General features: G+C 36.9%; 1 protein-coding gene across 2 annotated transcripts in view; it reads right to left on the bottom strand.

Moving 5' to 3' along the window:
* The window catches only part of ADGRB3 (adhesion G protein-coupled receptor B3), a 795,950-nt gene that overhangs the window by 130,923 nt on the left and 646,329 nt on the right, over positions 1-18,698 (bottom strand). For both annotated transcript variants that reach the window (XM_004381354.1, XM_004381355.1), the window contains one exon: positions 16,890-16,992. In XM_004381354.1, the coding sequence (XP_004381411.1) occupies positions 16,890-16,992 (103 nt within the window). The remainder of the gene's footprint in view (positions 1-16,889; positions 16,993-18,698) is intronic.

Raw genomic sequence — 18,698 nt, 5'->3', positions numbered from 1 at the left:
CCCCGCAAACACCTTTCCCCCCTCTTGTCCCACTGCCTCAGTCAGGCGCCTTTCATATTTGTGGCGCCTGGGAATATCATTCCGTACCCTCTTTGGCCTCCCTTTAGGCTTCCCCTCCCTCGCAAGTACCCCCACCTCCCCTTCTACCTCCCCACCCTCCTTGCTACACCCCTGGAAACCCTATGGGGCAGGTCTACTGTGCCCTATAAGGGCGCTATGAGTCCGAATCAACTCCGTGGCAATGGATTTGGTTTGGAGCAGTTTAAAAGAAGCCAGATACAGAATGCTGCCTCTATTTTTTTTTAAAACCTAGTCAGTAAAATTTAATACATAAATGGTTTCTAGACTGAATATTCACTAATGGGTTTCATAACTTGTTCTCATTCACTGGAAATTAAGTCAAAGGGTATTTGCTTGGGATGAGTTCTGATCCTTTTTATTTTTTTCTTAATTTGAGAAATATTTTGCTCCCATGCAAGAAATATGCCACTAGCTTTTGACTGTTTAGAGGGGAACATGGCTACTCATGTTCCACCTCTCTACAAGTACTCTTTTTGTGCCTAGTCATAAATGGCACGCATAAAGTCCATGAGTTTTCAATCTTAGAAATATTTTTGCCCTTAGCTGATAATTAAAAATCTCAAGAAAGAGAAAATAAATTCAGTTGCTAATTGCATCACATGTTTCGATAAAACTATGTAGCATTTTGGAAGGAAAATGCTCCACTTTTAAAAGAAAACATATTTAAGAAGTAATAAATGTACTCCATCTTGAATCAAGAGATCTCCAGTGAAAAATGTAAAAAGTGTGAGGGTTTGGAAGGAAACCAAGGCAAGGAAGCAACAGCTTGGAGAAGGATATTTCCACTAGAGAAGGACACAGCTACTCCCATAGCGACCCTACAAGATAGAGTAGAACTGCCCCACAGGCTTTCCAAGGAGCGGCTGGTGGATTTGAACTGCCGACTTTTTGGTTAGCAGCCAAGCTTCTAAGCACTATACCTACTAGGATGGCTAAAACTAGACTAGCAGCACTAAATGTTGGCAGGGATATGGAACAACTGGGACTATCACAGACTGATGATAAGACCATAAAATGGTACAACCATGTTGGAAAACTGTTCAGCAATCTTTTTTTTTTTTAAATTAAAAATATATCTACCCTGCCATTAGTTCAGCAATTCTACTTCTAGGTATTTATCCAAAAGACACACGTGTACACAAACACTTGTCCAAGAAATTGAAGTAGCTTTATTTATAATGATCAAAAAACTAAAAACAACACGTCTGCCAATTGCAGAATAGATAAACTGTAATATATTCATACAATGGAATAATATTCAGCAATTAAAAAAAATGAACCATTGATATAGGCAACAATATAGTTGCATCTCAAAAGCAATATGTTGAATGAAAAAGGCCAGAACAAAAAGTTCTCACTATATTTTTTTGAAATCGCAAAGCAGAAAAAAAAAACCCTACTGTTGGTGACAGAAATCAGAATAAAAGTTGCCTATGGGGGATGATGATTGATGGAAAAGGACAAGAGAAACCTTCCCAGGGTGACGGCAGTGTTCCACATCTTGACTGGGCTATAGGTTACATGGGTATATACTGGTCAAAGCTCATCAAATTATTCACTGTGCATTTCACTCTATGTGAATTTTACCTCAATAATAATAATAATTTTAAAAAGGCTTATTAAAAGCTTAGGTGTGACAGATGCTGTCCTAAGTATAATATCTTACTTGATCCTCATAACACATCTCCTCTTTCAGATTAAAAAAACAACAGCAACAAGAACTGAAGCTTGGAAAATGTCTTTGGTACAATCATTGATTTAAAAATACCTAATGAGTGCCTGCCATGTGCTGGGGCCTGTGCTAGGCACTATGTATAAAGAGTAAATCAGATAATGTCCTTTCACTTCTGACTTTAAATGAAGACAAGATTACAAATTAAAGTAATGGCTATGATGTTTAGATTAAAAACAACAAGGTTTCTTGAGAGAGAATAGCAGGAACTATTATAATTTTTGGGTTTGTTTTGCAGGAGTGGGTGTTTAGGGAAAGCCTCTCTGAGAAAATTATATTTGAGCTCCAGGACATGTACCAGCCAATTAGGCTAGGCTAAGAATGGAAGACTAGCCTTGGCAGAGGGAACAATCTGTGAGAAAGCCTCATGGTGGGGAAAGACTTGTATGCTAGGCAAAGCATATAATTGATGGGAAACTTTCATAACTGTCCCTGTTATTTTGCACCAGGGAAACAGGCACAAGCAGGACATATGGTCACCTGGCTGATGGCCTATTGGCTACTCCTGCAATGTCTCTAGTGGAAGACCAACATGACAGGAATACAGTGAAAGAACGGAAAAGTAATGCAGATGAGGAGGTGAGGTGGGAGAAGTGCTTAGGGGCCATCTCATATAGGAGCTTGTGGGCCATGCTGTGGGGTTTGGGTTTCATTCCAGGTGTAATGAAACTTCACTTATTCTAGCTGAAGGGCTTTAAGCAAACAAGTGTCATGATCTGATTTACAATTTTAAAAGATCTCTAGGCTGTGTGAAGAATGGTTAAGTAACTTGATGAGGGGCATATAGCCAGTAAGTGGTAGAGCTGAAAAGCCTGCAGTTAGAACAAGTGAAGCTTCCATTACACCTTACAGGGGATCCTCCAGCCCCAGTCAAGCATTCAGATGATTACAGCTCTGACAAATCTTGACCACAGCCTCATGAGAGACCCTGAGAGAGAACTGCCCAACTGAATGGCTCTCAAATTCCTGATTCACAGAAATTATGAGGATTATAAATATTTATTGTTATTTTAAGCCACTAAGCTTTGAGGTACTTTGGTATGTAGCAACAGATGGCCAATAAAGATTACGTCTTTATTTCCATAAAGAATATTATTCCTTAGGTATATACAAGATTCACTTTTTAACTTTACTTGGAGATTAGGAAAATACACAAAGTTTTAAACAGAAAAATAGATGCTCCTATTTCTAATAAAAAGAAAACAAACAAAAAATAAGTCTCTATATGAGAAAGAAAACCAGAAGGCCAGAACTAATTTATATTTTGTAAAAGCAATGTACATCATTCTCACCCATTAGGAAAAATGACTGTGAAATACAAACAGAATTTAATTAGCAGTAGGAAAGTAAAATAGATGCAGATGAGAGTCATTCAAAATCCTCTGTAGTCGTAATTGTGGGTATATACTGATGTATCATCTCCTACACACAAAGACACACACACACACACACATATATATACACACACACACACAAAATGGAGCACTGGTGGTGCAGTGCTTAAGAGCTATGGCTGCTAACCAAAAGGTCAGTAGTTCGAATCCACCAGCTGCTCCTTGGAAACCCTATGGGGCAGTTCTATTCTGTCCTGTAGGGTCACTATGAGTCGGAATTGACTTGACGGCAACGGGTTTTTCTTTTTTTTTAAATACACAATATAGATATACAGATAGATACTAAGGTGCCCTGGTAGTGAAACGGTTAAGTGCTTGGTTGCTAACCAAAAGGTTGGCAGTTTGAACCCACCCAGTTGCACCGAGGGAAAAAGACCTGGCCATCTGCTCACATAAAGATTATAGCCTAGAAAACTGTGGGGCAGTTCTGCTCTGTCATCTGGGGTCGCTATGAGTCAAAAATCCACCTGAAGGCACCCAACAACAATAACAACAACATGTGTATTGTCGTTTAACACAGAACATTTATAAAGGCCCTCACATGAATATTCAAGATTTGAGATTGTTTATACTTCTACCGTTAAAGCTAATCATTTCTTTTTTACATTACAATTGAAACCTTAATCCTTGATTCAGACCACTGCTGGCTTAGGATAAGTATAAATATATTTGAATTTAACTCACTTTGAATTTCATACATTTTAAATTTGATAGTTAAGACCTAGACCCAACTCAGTCATATACCTACTTCTTTCTTCAAGGCTTAAGATTTAAAATTAACTGACTAGCCTTTACAAAAATAGTGGAAAATGGACTTTTATCTGCAAATATGCTTCTTTTTTTCTAATAATAGGCATTAATGTTTGGTCTTTAGTTCTCAAGTTTGCTGTAGCAATGCTTATGACTAATATACATAATAATAATCCAACCTTTAGGCTGGAGCAAGGACAAGAGGCTGGAAAGTGAAAAGAGGGCTCTGTCTATGGCTGAATTTTGTGGGGGAATTAGCTGGATGCTGCTGTCCCTATTTTCAGTTTCAAATGTTATTTCTCTGCCCAAGACTGTCAGATGAGAGACTTTCTCTAATAGGGCTTTAATATTTATTGCTGTACTTTAGAAGTTTCTACAAAGACAGCCAGCTTTGTTGTTTTATGCATTGGACATTTGTTAGCTGCTTTTAGCTTCTTCAGTTCATAAAAGGCCTTGCTTATTCCTGAGTGATTTATGTTTTTTTGTTTTTTTTTTTATAATCTGGCAACTGACAGTCACTGTAAGTGAAGAGATTCTGTTTAGTTCTTGCTCCAAAGGAGAAATTCAAAGTGCTTTTCACTCCTTTTTAACTCTGCAGAAGCCTTTTCAGAAATGGTCAAAGGTCCCCTGTTCTATTTCCGCAGGCTACACAGGCTAACCCCTGTATAGACGCTTCAAGACTGAAGGTCATTTTTACATAAAAACATCAGCCTAAAAATGGGCTGGTCCCACTTTACATTGTACTTCTTTTTGTTTGTATGAACACTAGATGCTTCCAGAAAGTTCAAATTGCCCAGGGTTGGCAAATTACAGCCCAGGCCAAATTCAGCCACACACATTCCTTTATGCCTGTGGCTGCTTTCAAGTTACAACAGCAATGTTGAGTAGTTGCTATGGAGACCTTACAGCCCATCAAAGCCTAAAATATTTACTACATGTCCCTTTATCCAAAAAGTTTACTAATACCTGAATTAGATACTGGAGCATTTGTGAAAAGAGTTCTCTCCATCCATCCCAATCCCTTTCCATCCCAATCCCTTTCCAAGACAAATGTTGCCTTTGACAAATAATTTTAGTGATAAACTTAAGTTCTACCCTCTTCATCTCACACTCACCGCCAGAAGGCACTGCTTAAAATTTAGGAAAGTCGGCCATTGAAAACTCAATTGTAGTTTTATCTCATGGGTCTTTAATTTTTGTGAGAATATCTGTGATTAAAATAATTCACCTTATGTGGTATTTATTTAGCACTTCAGTACTTTGCACTATATTAAGAATTCTCATCCACCACCCATCTGTCAGTTTGTCATACTGTGGTGGTTGGCATATTGATATGATGCTGGAAGCTATGTCCCGGTATTTCAAATACCAGCAAGGTTACCCATGGTGGACAGGTTTCAGCTAAGTTTTCAGACTAAGTCCTGGTGATCTACTTTGGAAAATTAGCCAATGAAAACCCTATGGATAACAACAGAATATTGTTTGACAGAGTGCTGGAAGATGAGCCCCCTAGGTTGTAAGGCACTCAAAATACACTGTGGCTACAATAATAGCCTTGAGCATACCGACGATCATGAAGATGGCATTGGATCAGACAACATTTTGTTCTGTTGTACATGAGGTCACCATGAATCAGAGCTGATTTGAGGGCAAGTAACAACAGTAGTAAGAATTCTCATAAACATTATCAACTACAATCACCTACATTATGACCCCCTTGTTGACATTAGCCAAGCTTCTGACCAGATCATATTGTGTACTGAGAACAGGAAAGGAGAAAAATCATACAGAGGGAGAAATTTGTAATTTCTCTACTGGTATGACTCCAGGGGAGAAAAACAGATCATCTTCAACCTTTCTGTAAGACTCCTGGAGAGCCACTCAACCTCTGAAATTTTCTTTTATATATCCCTGAATCCAGATAAAATCTGATTTAACTCAACTATCTCTCATCAGAGGAGGGTCTCAAAAGTATTCTGTATATCTGCAGTGTAACACTTCAGAGATTTCTGTAAGTCTCAACTCCCTCCTCTCATCATAAAACAACAACAATCATAATACTTTTTAAAATTGGCCTGCATTGCAATTATTCCAAATAGTTTCCCCAGTGTGGAAGTGGTTGTACTCTTGTTTTACGATCTCTCATTTCATAAAACTACAACCTTATTCATTCATTCATTTAGTTGTTCATCCAACATTTATTGATTTCATACCATGTATAAAACAAGTACTGATATAAGTGAGTTTAAAGGTTAGAAACAAGTCTAAAACATCACCCTTGAGAATCACAGTACAGCAGCCAAGGTTAATCAGTAATTGAACAGTTATAAAATAATGTGCCAAAATAAAATAATGTGGTTGGTTCTAACAATAGAGGTATATACCAGGTGCTATGGAAGCAGTTCAGATCTACCAGGCGCTCCTTGGAAACCCTATGGGGCAGTTCTACTCTGTCCTATAGGGTCGCTATGAGTCGGAATCTGCTTGTCATCTGTGGGTTTTTATGGAAGCAGAAAGGAGTTTCTAACGGGCTTTACTAAGATAATTTACATTACCCAACTCCTAAAGGATGGTTGGAGTTTATCAGGCAAAGTAAACAGCAAGGACAAATGCACAGAGACATGGCACCCAGCAGGGAGCAGAAAAGAGAGGCTGAAATCCAGCCCTTGTTGCCAAGCCAGAATCCCTGCTAGGGACTATATCAGCCTGAAGTGGGGAACATACTTTTATAATTTATCTACCAAGAAGGATTGTCTTTTTCTAGTTCCCAGGAAGTCACATTATGGGCTAGAGGTAACCCTGAATGGGGATGATGTTCAGAACACAGAACTAATCTTATATGCCCTACAGACAGACCCATTACAGGGTTTTAAACAGGGAAATGATATGATCAGGTGTTGTTTTAAGATCTTGTTCAGTCATGTGAAGGAGGGGCTACTGAACAAAGTTAGAAGGATGTTATAGTAGTCGAACTGAGAAATGAAGGTGTTCTGTATATTTGTATAATGACCTCAAATTCCATAAGATGTAGGTCACTATTATGCTTTCAAAATACATATGTATAAGCACTCATAATATGAATTCAGAAAGAGAAATATGTCTACCTTTGTGAGGCTCTCTAACATTAACTATAAGTCTTTAGAAACTTGTAAGTCATAAGAAAGTTATTTAGAAAATTTCCAAACTTAGACATAGAAACACAGAAGCATGTAAAGTATGTAAAGATTATAAACAACCTTTAAGTTCACTTTGACTCATAATCCTGTAACACAAAAAAACATAACAAAAATGTAAACAACCTTCCTAATTGCTAACCTTGAAGAAAAGACGCATCATTTGGCTACTCTCTAACTCTGGAGAAAAGACCTAACATACTAGTCTTTGACATCACACTGGCCCTTATTATGTGGAGCCAAGGTGACAAATTCACATATAAACCCTAAATTTCTGCTCTCTCACTGAGAGAAGACAGAGATGGAACTGTGATTCTGTCCACTGCTGCCGCCAACATTGGAACCTACCTATGAAGGACCTCCGCTGAGTGCGAGCTGTGATTAAGCCTTCCTCCAGAGACTTCTTGTTAAAGGTAAAAACCTGAAGTCTAAAGGTTTGGACTCTAACCATCAAAGTAACCTTGTAATTGTAATTGTTAATTTTGATTCTCCAGTTCTCAATGAATGTTGTGAGGTCTTACTTGTGTGCCTTGCCATGACTACCTTGTAATAAACTAAATGAGTTTATACCTGACAAACCTGAGTATCTCTCTCTTAATTTTCTAAGATAAAACTCTACACAGCAGAAAGTTACATCTAAAGCTAAGGTGGTGAGAATGGAGAGTGGGCATTAACCAATTCAAGGACGCTTTCTACAAAGTAGTTTCTTTACACTGCCTCAAGGGCACTTTTGTACAACTGCCTAAAGATAAATGAACAGAAGGTAATCAGGGTAGGCCTGATATTCCCAAAGCAATTACCAGCATACAAGGCTCAGACTTGGTTCTACTTCCCTCTGTTGAATGAGCATTCACTCTTTGGGAGCTTTGCCCAGCTTTGGAGTTTGACCTAAGAAAACTCATTGAGTACTCAAACTGGCCTCCTTGTCCCTCAAGGTTATTTGGCTCCTGATATCTCAGTTATTTCAATAACTCTTTATTCTGGAATAATTCCATTTTCATTTTCTTTGCTTGTATCACACCCATCCAATACCCTAACGTCAAGTTGACTTCAATAATGTAACCTCTGGCTCCATCCACACAAAACCAAAATGTAGAGTTGGGGACTAAAAGGTTATAGTGGGTCAAAGATGTCTCCCAATCTTACTGTCTTTCACTTTGTTAATCTTGATCCAACAGGACAAACTAATCCTTCATAACCCAGAGCCTGGGAAAATCAAGAAACTAACCAACTAGCCTGTCACATGGTTTGATTGAAGTTTTCAGGAATCTAGAAGAACCAGGGAGAGTTAGTAAGTACCTCAAGATGGACTCAAATGAATCATACATAAGCTTATTACATTCAAATCCTTTTAGAAACATCAGTCAGTCAATAAATTAGATATAAAAAATTCTCAGTAGGAAACTTTAACTTCAGCCATTAGATCATGCACATATTTGAAACATAATAAACACACATTTGAGACATTATTGGCCAGGACATTACTTTTATGAGAGGAATTATATATAGGCACATTTCTTTTAAAGGTCATGAACATTATTTTGTGTGACTTATCAAGTAAGAAGATTCATATTTGTTAGATTCTAGAGTGGTCCTTAGCTAAAATCCAGGAACCAGATCACCTTTAAAACTATCAATCACTTAGAGCTTAAAGCAGGCCCCAGGAAAATAGTCTTTATCACCATATTGGCTCAGATCCTGTCTAGAGTGGAGGACCCTAATCCTTATAAGACTAGCTAATACTCCATATTAGCTCCATAAGTATATGGCCAAATTATGGATTCAAATAAATCTATTCATTCATTCATTCAGTCAATGATTATTTATCCTATGCTTACTATACTCAGACTATATGCTGGGCAATGAAGTTAAGAATGAATATAACATAACTCTGCCCTAAGACATATATAGTCTAGTTGGAAATAAGTATCATAATACAATATAGTAGGTATGCACTGGAATTCACCAAGCCCCAGAGCAGCTATACCTAAAAGTGGAGGATGAAAGGAAGTTTCCTAGAGGGGGAAAGGGCTGAGCTGAGTGTCAGAGAATGAGCAGAAGCCAGATGAAAACTTTCGTGATGTCGAGTGAAGTGGGGGAGGAAAACAGTTTTCCAGCATGAAGGGTAGCATGGAACAAGAAACCATAGAGTGTTTTTGATAAAATAAGCAGTTTGGTGTTGTTAGTGTTGTAAAATGGAAGTCGTAAAACACTAAAAGTGAGGATGGAGAGGTCAGCGTGGGTCATGTTATAGTACGGTGGTTTCTCAAGTTTTGTAGCTGCAGAGGTCTTAAGTAAAATTTAATCCTGAACTCCAATATATTAATATGGGAAAAGCAGTCAATAGCAATCTTCATACTTAAGTGAAATATGTTTCACTACTTGTGTCTGAGTACAGCTTAAAAACCACTTCTGTAAGAGATGTAACAACAATAAATGTTTACACAGTGAAGTGGAGTGGTCAAATCTGAATTTTCACCTGATCCGTCTGGCCACAGTGTAGAGTGTGGGTTTGATGATGCTGGAAGCAGTAGACTACTAAAGATGATGAGTACCTTATTGAGGCAAGAGGCTAGATTTTATAAATATTTGAGGTTAAAACTGGCACGGGTGTGTGATTTATTAGATTTACTGCATGAGGGAGACGGAGACATTGAGGATGACTCTTAGAGTTCTAGCTTGTGTAACTGGGTTGGAGGCTATAGAAGATGTACTCAATTTATCCCTAATTGTTGGCACTGAGGTGGGGTGGGGACATGGTGAATTTAGTGGTGAGCAGGAAACTGGACATAGGAAATTTAAAGCTCAGAAGATAAGTCTGGAACTAGATGTACAGCTGGGAGTCATCATTATCATCATTGTCATAATCACAGCTACTATTTTAGGAGTGCTTACAAAGTACTAGGCTCCGGGATAAGTACTTTGTATGTGATCTCTCTCATAACTTTGACAACAACACTGTAAGGTGGATACTAAGAAGCATCTAAAGTCTAGAGAGGCTATGTATCTTGCCCAAAGTCATGTAACTAGGAAGCAACAGATTTATGATTAGGAAAAACAAAAAATTCAGTCGAGTCGATTCCGATTCATGGTGACTCCACATGAGTCAGAGGAGAACTGTGCTCCATAGGGTTTTCCATGGCTGATTTTTCAAAAGTAGACTGCCAGAACTTTCTTCCAAGGCACTTCTGGGTGGCCTCAAACCTCCAATCTTTTGGTTAGTAGCTTAGTGCACTAACCATTTGCATCTCCCAGTGGCTCCAGACTTTAAATGCTTAGGTCTATCTGGCCCAAACTGCCTGCTGTAAACCATCACCACCTAAGTAATTGCTATCTCCCAGGGGCACATGTAGGGCAATGAATCTCAAGGGAAGAGGGCACACTGTTTCAGAGGGTATCAGGAGGAACAAATGGGTAGCTGGAAACACATATTCAATATTCCTTCAGAGAAGTGGAAAACACATATGCCTTCAGAGGTCAGGCATGTCAATAAATGTGTGAAGCAGCTGAGTCTATGACAAAAGAAGGATATGGTAGAACTAGGTGAATTAAAGGTATTCAAATTCAAGGTTGTTTTTCTTTTTTTAAGCACAATTCTGCAAAAACTAACACAAAACCAAAAAAAAACCCTTTGCCGTCGAGTCAATTCTGACTCATAGTGACCCTATAGGACAGAGCAAAACTGCTCCATAGGGTTTCCAAGGAGTGGCTGGTGGACTCAAACTGCCAACCTTTTGGTTAGCAGCTGAGCTCTTAACCACTGAGCCACCAGGGCTCAAAACTAACACAAGCACACAAAAATTTTCCATTAGGATGACCACAGCCTTCTAGTTTGGCTCACCTTTATACCTTTACTAATTATATAAACTACAGAACAAAAACATAACATCTTTATAGAGGGCAAATAAGCACAAAATGAAGTAAGAATATTTTGTAGACAATGTGAGTTTTAAAAAGTGCTGCAAGACAGAGAATATTGATAAGCACTAACATTTAATGGTAGGCTATGAAAGAGGATCCCTAAAAGTAAACTGAGACGGATGGACAGAGAGGAATAAAGACATTTCAGGAGTTAAGTGCCTCAGAAGTGAAGGAACTAAAGTCTAATAAGGATTAAGAAGTGGTCATGTCATTAGAAAAGGACCAAAAATAAGATGGGAAAGAACAAATTCCCTTTGGATTTGATAATATGGTAGTCATTGGAGACTTAAGGAGAATGGTTCAGAGAAGGGCTAGCAAGCAGAAGCCAAACTGCATCAGAAAGAAGAACCTGTAGAAGACAGGGAAGTGAGGGCAGTCAGGATAAACAATTTTTTTGTTGAGACATTTAATATTTGAGAGTGACAGTCTAATCTTCTCAGCTCTCCAGACAGCCTGGAGAAGCCTTGTCTGTTACCCCAGCAAGCATACAAGTGAAAATATTTTCTATGAATGTCATGCCAGAAAAAGGGCTGGCAGGCCTAGCCTAAGAGACACGTTAACCTATTTCTGTAGCTTAGTTTTCAGAAGTTCTCGACCAGGGGTGGTAGGAACCCCTTAGGGAATATTTGGAACCGTGTGGGGGCACGATACAGCCCATTATATAACTCAGTGTGCCATACATAAAGATACAGGAGATAAATTCCTCCGAAATAGTGCTAAAGAAATGTTCGCCCATACCAAAAAACATGGAAGCTTCCCTTTATCTATCAATGAATTTTGCTTGGCCCGTAGGTCTCTTAGGACTGAAGTTGGTATCTAACTTTCCTCTCAGATTTGATTGTATTGTTTTATTTTACAAAACTTAGGTATTCTCAGTATTGTGTTATATATTTACCGGTTAGTTTATCATTAATTCTAGGAGTGGTCCAGGAATGCACAGAGGAGGCTGGTCAGCTGACATTAAATTAGTGTTGGCCCCTACAATTCCTACTGATCTAGGTGTCTTTGTCACAATCAACCCTTTACTCTATCAAACTGAAACTGGATGTAAAAGATGAGTCTTTATTGTTGGAATAGTGTCTGGTTCATTATTATGATGGATGTATTAATGGGTTCAATTTGGTGAAAATATAGGCATTGAGGATATGTGGGTTGGCTAATATAGTTAAATACTTCTTACTCTTGAATGAATTGTATAAACAGTTCCATTGAGGCCTATATCCTGTACCTCTTACAGATGGGGTTCATGGTTGGATCCCTAATCATTCTGTGTCAGCCATTGGTTTAGGAGAATTTCTGACTGAATGATGCTGACCAAGGGGCTCTCTAAACTGTTGCTATGGCCATCTCAAGGGAATATTTCATACAGAGTGAAGTCAAGATACCTAAAGGACAAAGGCCCAGGAGTTCATTGAGCCTACAGAACCGGTTTTATTCCTGACTGGATAATCAGCACTTATATCGGTATGTATGACAGAATTTGGACTTAGGTTTGCCTTCATTATAATCTGGTAGTGAGGCTGTGGAAGAGAACAGTACTTCCAACATCTTGGGTGGCCACCATTATCTAACCAAAAAAACCCCAAGAGTTTTACCAAATTTAGCTTTGGTTGATTAAGCAGAGTGCTGTGTATGCTTTAATATAATAAATCACCTCAAAGTCTTTTGGGAAAAAGTAGATATGATAAAAATACTATTCTCTGAATTTATCTGTTTCCAAATAATCTTCACTTTCTCCAGAATAGTAGTTTAAAAAATAGTTTACACATCACAACAAAAGATATGTACATACTTCCAGGTGCAAAGAAAACTCTTTGCTAATAAACAACATTTAAGATACATGAACACCTTGGTTGAAATTTTAAATGCACAAAGAGATCAAAGGACAATGTCACTTTATGAAAAAGTTCAAAACATAATGATGTGAGCTGTAATTAAATTTTAGAACTGCATTTTAAGAAGAGATATAGCAAATTGAATTTGATTCTTTACTTTGCCACCAGCAATTGAATCTATGCTTTAAAACACTGAATACATCATATTTAAAACAAATGATTATTTCACCTTGTTTCTATCCAAACTCAAACAGAAGCAGAGATACTTAGCAGTGAGACAATCAGGTCAATTATATTTCAACAAGCAATTCAGAGAAAAATCTTTGTATGACACTTCAAAACTATTCTGGACATCAGCATCAAATACCGGTTTTTATATGAGCTATCCATGACAACTCTCAGGGACAGTATCAAATAACTTGTTCATCAAGAAGCTCTCTAAAATGTTTCCATTTTTCCAAATACCAAAAAACAAAAAAAACCAAACCCCTTGCTATCGAGTCAATTCCAACTCATAGATAGGAAGTACGAAAGCATAAATCAAAATTTAAGGAACTTATTAATTACAAAATGCCCACAGCAGCAAAGGGGTCCTACAAACCAAACCAAACCAAAAGAAACGAAACCAAACCAAACCCACTGACATCGAGTCAATTCCAACTCACAGTGACCCTACAGGACAGAGTAGAACTGCCCCATAGGATTTCCAGGGTTGTAAATCTTTACAGAAGTAGATAGTCACATCTTCCTCCCGCAGGGCAGCTGGTGGGTTCCACACCCTGCTGGCGTAGTGGTTAACAGCTATAGCTGCTAATCAAAAGGTTGGCAGTTCATATCTACCAGGCACTCCTTGGAAACTCTATGGGGCAGTTCTATTCTGTCCTATAGGGTCACTGTGAGTAGGAATCAACTCAATGGCAACGGGTTTGTTTTGGGTTTTGGTATACACAAATTAGTTCAAAGACAGTAGCCAGCAGTCACTATTACGCATTTTTTTAATGCTTTCCTAGAACAGTCATCCTAAGTTTATACAGATAACACGTTATGTATTTTTTTTATTTTTTTTTAAATATTACTCCCAAGTATAGTAAGATAGGTGTAGCCTTTCACATAGAAAATCTCATATATAAAATGAAGGCGAATCAATTTAATTCAATTCAATACATATATCATGATGAAATATACGATTACCCCCAAGCCCAAAAACTTGATATTACTGAGAGTGACCAAGAGTAAAAAACTCAGTGTTTTCCTTTTTTTCCCTTAGTCACTTTATAGTGAATTGTATTAGGGTTGCAAGTTCATCTACTCAGAGCTAACGAAGCAAAATTAACATAGCATGACAGAAACCCAGTAATTTCTCATTTTCTTTGTCATTACCACCACCCTTCTCCACAAGTATCAGTAATTGTAGCAGCAAAAATTAGCATAGTCAGTCTGGAACAGAACCACTATGGCTCCAAACCCATGTGAAATTTATCCTATAGTTAGTTATCTGGGGAGAACCAAATCAAGCTAAATACTTTTGTTTTTTTAAAGATAATAAGAACATACCAGCCATTCCTCATAGTCAAAAATAGAAAGTAAAACTAGACTTGTTCCATCTTATCTTTGAGGCATATTCACAGTTTTTGTGGGTATCAGAAAAGTATTTTCATTAAAGAGGAAGACACTGAAACTCTGGGAAGGCCAAAATAGGTAGGCAGGATGTAACTTCTTGAGACTAGTTTAGCTCCTGAAAATAGTTACAGTTTAAATCCACACTTCCCAATATGGTAGTCATTAGGTGCATACACCTATTGAGCACTTGAAATGCAGTTAGTCCAAACTGAGATGTCTTGTAACTGTAAAATATATACCAGATTTCAAAGACTTAATTAAAAAAAATAGTAAAATGTCATATTAATAATTTTCATATTGATTATATGTTGAAATGGTACTATTTTGGGTATACTGAGTTACTAAAATTAATTTTACATTAAAAACTTTTTTTTTATGTGGCCACTGGAAAATTTTAAATTACATATGGTGCTTGCATTTGTGGCTTGTATTATACTTCTCTATGGACCACTTGGTCCATGACTTGGACCACTATAAATGTGTAGTAAACTTAGTGGAAAATTCTATAGCTGGCTCAGAACTTGTAAAAACTTTGCCACACACCATGAAATGGTTTTAAAAGCATATTTCCTACTGAAGATCATGCAGTTTTGCATAGTCTAATGTGAATTATTTAAGAGTGTTTGGAGGGTAAAAAATAACAGGAAGGGAGGCTTTGGTGGAAAAAACTTCAACTATGGGCTAAAGCTGACTCTAGGCTTGATATATTTTGATTCAGAGGGAAGTCTCCTTTTCTGGATGGAGATTTAAGGTTAAAGAATTGTGAATAGGCATTAATCAGGAAATGAGCCTTCTAAAGGGTCTAAAGCCCAGCCCAGATGACCAACCAAAAGGGTGACAAAAGGCGACAGGAGTCATCTAAAAAGTCATCAGGACCTGCAGGCCTGTCTTCTCTCCTTCATCCTACTTCTTTCCCTCTTACTTTCTCCATTTCTCCTTGCCTTACCAGCTCATGCCCATGTTTACCCTCCTTTCTTCCCCTACTGCTTATTTTGTATTTTTCTATTTCTCCTCTCCCAATTCCAACTGGCATCTCCCTCACCTTTGATCCCATCTCCCTCTGCTTTCCCTTTTCATTAAAAGTATTTCTTTATTTTAAATTATATTAAATGTCTATAATGTGGTCTTGAAATATATTTTAATAGCTTTATGTTCTCTCATCTTCTTTCTTTAAGAAGAAAAGAAACAGGAAAGAAAGAGCAAAAAAAAAAAAGAACCCTAAATACTGAAATACATTAAAGTGCTTTAAATTTCTACAGGATCCTTTATTAGGTTGTTGTTTTTGTTTTATCCTTAAAGGGTTAGTGGCCTCCCTCCAGCAATGTGGTTCAAGAAGAAACCTTCATCAGAATCATCTAAGCAGTTTCTTAGGCCCTGCCCTGACCCAGAATCAGTTTCTTTGGGTGAGAATCAACAATATCAGGTGGGTAGATAAGCAAAATAGACAATCCATAATCCTTGAGGTTGATACGTGTTGTATGAATATCCAACATATTAAAGGAACAAATTGAAAGTGCATTTGATTTTTTAAAAATAAAAGCTTATTTAAAAAGTTGAATTATTGGCTTTAGTATTTGGAAAAAAATAGTTAAAAAGAAAAAAAAAGGCCTAAAACCATGTGATTGACAAATAAGTTATCAAAGCAGTGTTTAACAAAATCCCAAGGCTAGGGTAAGTTAATTTAAGATTGCTATGATGGGTTTCTTGGGCTTATTTCAGAGTAGTTTAGTAAAGAGAGTTGACAGTCATTTTTGGAAAAGACATGGTCATTTAACTCAGGTTAGTTCATATAAATAAGACCTATACGTTTACATTCCACTAAAAATGACTATGCAGTTAAACTGCCATATTGGTTAAGTATCAAAATATTTTTTGGTAAAGGAAAAAATTCTAAAAGGCATAAAACCTTGAGTAGCTTTCGCTTAATACTCTCTTCCAGTGTTGCTTATAGACCTTTTTTCGGGTGGATTTTCAAGAGCAATGCTACTCTTGTAAGCAATTTATTGCTGCCTTTTAAGAATCAGTATGTTAATAAATTACACCCAAACACAGGCAATCCTATTACAATTAGGATAATGAGTCAAAATTTGTGCTTTTGATGTCCCAAGGCTTTGAACTCATAGAGCTTTCACAGAATGTGTAACAAACACATATTTTTACTATTAAAAACAGCTGCTCAACCCCTAGAAAATTAAGCCAAGGACTGTATTTCTGGACTGTAACAGACAATACTTTTATTCAGAAACCAATAAGATTATTTTCTTTTTAAAAATAATTTTATCAGTTCTCCACTGTATCTAGAATAAATGTTTAGATTATCAACAACCAACTTTATGTCAAAACATAAACATACAAACAGAATTAAAATAATTACTAGTCATACCTTATTATGTGTCTGAGTCTGTCCAACTAGTATGAGGATGTTGGACGAGATGATAGACAAGCAGAAGTTAATTAGAATTATGGACCGCTCAGAGCGTATGTACCTAGGCAGGGAGAGAAAAAATGTGCAACTTCAAAATTCAACAGAAAGGTGCAGAATTCTATATTGTGAAAATTGGTGAAGCTCATCTAGGGAAAAAAAACACTAAAACATAGCCTTTACAGGAGAAAAATATGAAAAATAGCTTTTTAAATAAATACTGTTTTAGAGATTCAACTGTATGGTGGCATGGTACGTGCAAGTGTGCTTTAGAATTACTTTTCCTTAGACATTTACATAGACAGCTTATCTGACAGAGCTCGAGTTGCACATCTGTTTTCAGTATAAATTTTTTACTAGAAATAGGAAATTTTTTGAACTATGCCAATTAGTATAATGTACCTTTATAATATACATATATATGCATATGCACATATGTTAAGTATTGTCATATAAATCAACCAATAGAAACTCTGAGAACCAAAAAAAATAAAAACCAAAAACCCACACAGATTCAAAAGTATCCCTAGTGATTACTAGAAGAAAGCTGCCATCACTTTATGAAACCGTCAACATTTTTTTCACCCACCATTTCATGCATTCAAGCATTTTTATGTAGTCAAGCTTGTTAGTCTTTATATTTTCTTTTCCTGAATAATTGGTCAAAAAAAAAAAAGAATATTTCTAAAAACTAGTCTGATATACAAATAATCTACCATTAGACTGGAAAATTACATGGCACTTGCCATATTTTACCCTTATGAAGAAATGTTTATATACAGTCAGTTGTGTAATTTTTTAAGTGCACCAAGAATGTAAGCCATGGAGAAAACTGCTCAGAATCAAATGTTCTACCAGCTGTTTGCCCTCAAAGGGTAACAGCTATTTTGCTTTACTGTACCCTGTGGTAAATCTCTGAGTGACAGTAACAAAAACATATGCTTGTACTTGCTGTGTGTTTGAGCCTGCTCAATTTGTATTAGAGCATGGAATCACATTCCACAGCAGGTGTGGGCTCTCCTGTACAGTGTTAGATGGGAGTGCCCAAGATCTGGAGGCACTCTTTGGAAGGTAAAAATCTATCGAAGTTTCTCTCTCTTTGAGGAATATTTTACACAGAAGCCCCACATAACATCGAATATTTCAGATGAGAAAGCAAACAAAAACAAGAGCAAAAAACAAACAAAAAAACAGATAACCAATTTTATAATATAAAAGAAAGTTCTTTCCTCATGAAACAACCAAAATAGGGCTAAACTAAGTTGAGTCTCAGCACAAAATGGCAAGTATTGCTTAACCTTGTCCCTGCATTATCAGAGGCTAACAATATAATAAACCACACACTGGAACACTGAACATATTATCAAATTTAAACTGTCCCTTTTCTGTAGGTGGAGGTATAACAAAAAGTTTAAGGGCTGCACAAAATCGATCCTTTATATGATGTTAATGGCTTTTATGACATCACAAGCATAAAGATGACATTATTAACAGGGTTTCAGTAATATTATTTACTCTGTAAATAGGAATATCAGGGTAATAAGAGACCCAGAACTGGCCACCCTGAGGAGTCTTTAGCTGGTGCCATTTTCATCAATACTAAGTCACATTGTTGTCTAAAAAACTGCTATAAAATGCCTCAACTTTTAAAACTTTTTATGCCATGTATGATGTTTGAAACAGAATTTTTTAATACATAATTTCAATACACTTATTAAAAGGACATGCTCAATTGCTCATTGATGTAACAATATAACTCTACAAAACATA

This window comes from Trichechus manatus, unplaced genomic scaffold (genome assembly GCF_000243295.1).
Source record: "Trichechus manatus latirostris isolate Lorelei unplaced genomic scaffold, TriManLat1.0 scaffold00083, whole genome shotgun sequence".
Classification (NCBI taxonomy): Eukaryota; Metazoa; Chordata; class Mammalia; order Sirenia; family Trichechidae; genus Trichechus; species Trichechus manatus.
Note: the sequence above shows the minus strand (reverse complement) of the source record. Positions and strands in the feature narration are given on the sequence as shown.